Source organism: Lathyrus oleraceus, chromosome 5, assembly GCF_024323335.1.
Source record: "Lathyrus oleraceus cultivar Zhongwan6 chromosome 5, CAAS_Psat_ZW6_1.0, whole genome shotgun sequence".
NCBI classification, from domain to species: domain Eukaryota; kingdom Viridiplantae; phylum Streptophyta; class Magnoliopsida; order Fabales; family Fabaceae; genus Lathyrus; species Lathyrus oleraceus.
The window spans coordinates 381,178,790-381,182,166 of NC_066583.1; the positions used below are offsets into that span (position 1 = coordinate 381,178,790).

General features: G+C 37.9%; 1 protein-coding gene across 1 annotated transcript; it reads left to right on the top strand.

Annotated features, from left to right (window-relative positions):
* Positions 1–1,040: 1,040 nt before the first annotated feature.
* Positions 1,041–1,436, top strand: LOC127080853 (uncharacterized). Its single transcript, XM_051021142.1, has one exon. The coding sequence runs from the start codon at positions 1,041–1,043 to the stop codon at positions 1,434–1,436; it is 396 nt and encodes a 131-aa protein (XP_050877099.1).
* The last annotated feature ends 1,941 nt before the right edge of the window (positions 1,437–3,377 follow it).

Below are 3,377 nucleotides of genomic sequence, written 5' to 3' on the forward strand. Positions count from 1 at the left end.
CTTATTTTGAATGTGGCCTTTACATGGACATCATGCAAGCACTCAGAAGTAGCTTGCTGCAGTAAGTGGAAGGTAGCTCTTGGAATGAATTCCTATTAGTTGTCGTTATTTTAGTAGGGTTTTGCCCTGGTCAATGTAACATCGGGCTGAGAATGTTTGCTCTATTTTCTTTGTCTTGTTGAAATTGCTATTATGTTTGATGAGGTTTTAAATGGTGACGAGTTAAACATTACAACTCTTGTTAAGATGTTATAAAGTTTGAAGTTATGAGATTTAATTTCCTGAATTGTAATTATTAAATATTTGATTTGATTTGGTGATAAATCTAATGTGATGATACCCTAAATAAAGGTGAGCAGGCGATGTCAAGCGTTATATGATATTTTATAACTCGTGTTACAGAGAAGGAATTATTTGTGATGTGTGTGACACCCTATACGGTTGTGATTTTTATTAAATTATGCGTTAAAATTGTGTGAGGGGTATAAGGGTGCTACATAGTGGTATCAGAGCAGGTCGGTCCAACCGGCCAGGTTTTGTGATGTAGTCGAGTCCCTTGTATGCGACATGTGTATGTACATTATCAATGCAATGTTTCTTCTAATGCTTGTTTCATGATATGCACAATGACTGGAAGAAATGGTCGCGCTATTGATGGTTTTTTAGAGTTAGTGGCTCATGCACTACACAAACATCAGAATCAGGCAGGTGATGAGTTTCGTGGGTTGGGAAAATGCCAGAGGAATAATCTATCGATGTTCAAGGGCAGGTCTGATCCGGAGGGTGCTTAGGTGTGGCTCAAAGAGATCGAGAAGATCTTATGAGTGATGGCTTGTACTGAAGAACATAAAGTATTGTTTAGTATTCAAATGTTGTCTGAGGAAGCTGAAGATTGGTGGGGTAACACTCATTAAAGACTAAAAGTTGTCCGTGTTGAGATCACTTGGGATGTGTTCAGGGTGCAATTCCTGGAGAAATACTTTCCTTAAGATGTGCGTATCAAGAAGGAGATTGAATTCCTTGAGCTTAAGAAGGGAAACATGAATGTTGCTGAATATGCTGCCAAGTTTGAGGAGCTGGTGAAGTTTTATCCTCATTACAATGGTGCAGATATGGAGAGATCCAAATACATTAAGTTTGAGAATAGACTACGACCTGAGATTAAGCAGGATATTAGCTACCAGGAGATTCACAGGTTTCCTACTCTGGTGAACAAGTGTAGGATTTATGATGAGGACTATAAGGATCGTCCCGCTCACTATAAGAGTGTTAATGAGAGGAAGGGAAAGAATCAGTTCAGTGGAAAATTATACAGTACTCCAGCTGACAAAGGGAAACAGAGGACTACTGATGAGAAGAAGCCAAGTAGGGGAGTGACTCCCGCTTCTGCTAAGTGTTTCAAGTGTGGCGAGTTGGGCCACCATGCTAATGAGTGAAAGAATAATGTTTTGATATGATTTAAATATGGTAATACATGTCACTATGTTGTGGATTGCAAGAGCAATGGGCCAATTTATTATAACTGCGGCGAGATAGCTCATATAAGTACTAATTGTTAGAAGCCAAAGAAAGCATAGTCGGGAGGGAAAGTCTTTTCCTTGTCTGGGACAGAGACTACCAGTGCTGATTCGAGGCGCGTGTTTTATAAATGGTATTCCTTTGTTTGCTATTATTGACACGGGTGAGACACATTCATTTGTTTCTCTTGATTGTGCAGAGAAGTTGGGTTTGAAATTTCCCTCTATGGTTAGGAGCATGATTGTTGATACACCATCTCTAGGTCTGGTACTTACTTTGTGGGTTTGTTTGAATTGTTTGATAACTATTTATGGTAAGAGTTTTGGTATGTACTTAGTGTGTCTACCTTTGAGGAATCTCGATGTTATTCATGGAATGAACTGGTTGGAGTTCAATCATGTCCATATCAACTGTTTTGCCAAGACAATGTCATTTCCAGAGTTTAATGCTAGTGATGAGTTATTCGTGTCAGCTAAGTAAGTGAATGAGTTCGTGAAGGACAATGCTGCAATGTTTATGGTATTATCTTATATGAAGGAAAATACTAAAGTCGTGTTGGATGAGCTACCTGTAGTGAGTGATTTCCCATCAGTGTTTCCAGATAATCTTAGTGATTTATCATCGGAACGTGAGGTGGAGTTTGTTATAGACCTAGTACCTGGTACTAGTCCAATGTTGATGGCTCCTTATAGGATGTATGCTTCAGAGTTAGGTGAATTGAAGAAGAAATTGAAAGATTTGCTTGAGAAGAAGTTTGTTTATTCGAGTGTTTCATCATGGGGTGCACCGGTGTTGTTCGTAAAGAAAAAGGATGGCAGTGTGAAGATATGTATGGACTACCAACAATTGAATAAGGTGACTATCAAGAACAAGTATCCACTTCTGAGAATTGATGACCTAATGGATCAGTTGGTAGGTGCTTGTGTGTTTAGCAAGATATATTTGTGTTTGGGTTATCATCATATTCGTGTGAAGCCTGAAGATATTCCGAAGACTACTTTTAGAATGAGGTATAGTCATTATGAGTATTATGTAATGCCGTTTTGTATGTCTAATGCGCCTAGAGTATTCATGGAATACATGAATCAAATATTTCATCCATATTTAGATCAATTTATGGTTGTGTTTATCAATGACATATTGATATACTCAAAGTTTGATGAAGAGCATGTGGAACATCTAGGAATTGTATTGCAGACATTGAAAGAGAACCAGTTGTACATGAAGTTTTCCAAGTATGAGTTCTGGTTAAGAGAAGTGAGTTTCCATGGTCATGTGATTTCTAGTGGTGGTATAGTTGTGGATCTGTCGAATATAGATATTGTGTTAAAATGGGAGAATCTGAAGTCTGTCACTGAGATTAGAAGTTTTCTTGGGTTGGATTGTTACTATAGGAAGTTCATTGAAGGTTTTTCGAAGTTAGCATTTTTTTTGACTCAGTTTACTCGAAAGGGGCAAGCCTATATTTTGGATGTGCATTGTGAAGAGAGTTTTTAACAACTTAAGAAGAATTTGAAGCCTGCTCCAATTTTGATTTTGCTGAATCCAAGTGAGTCCTTTATTGTATATTGTGATGCTTCGAAGATGGGCCTGGGAGGTGTGATGATGCATAATTGATAGGTGGTGTCTTACGCTTTGAGGTAGTTGAGAGTTCATGAAAGGAATTATTCTACATATGATATTGAGTTGGCAGCAGTGGTTTTTGTGTTAAAGATTTGAAGGCACTACCTGTTTGGCTCCAGTTTTGAAGTGTTAAGTGACCATAAGAGTTTGAAATATTTATTTGATTAGAAGGAATAGAATATGAGGCAGAAAAGGTGGGTCGAGTTACTAAAGGATTATGATTTTGACTTGAGTTG

Excerpts from the sequence above, each read along its gene's own strand:
- LOC127080853 (XM_051021142.1), top strand. The coding sequence starts at position 1,041 with ATGAATGTTGCTGAATATGCTGCCAAGTTTGAGGAGCTGGTGAAGTTT.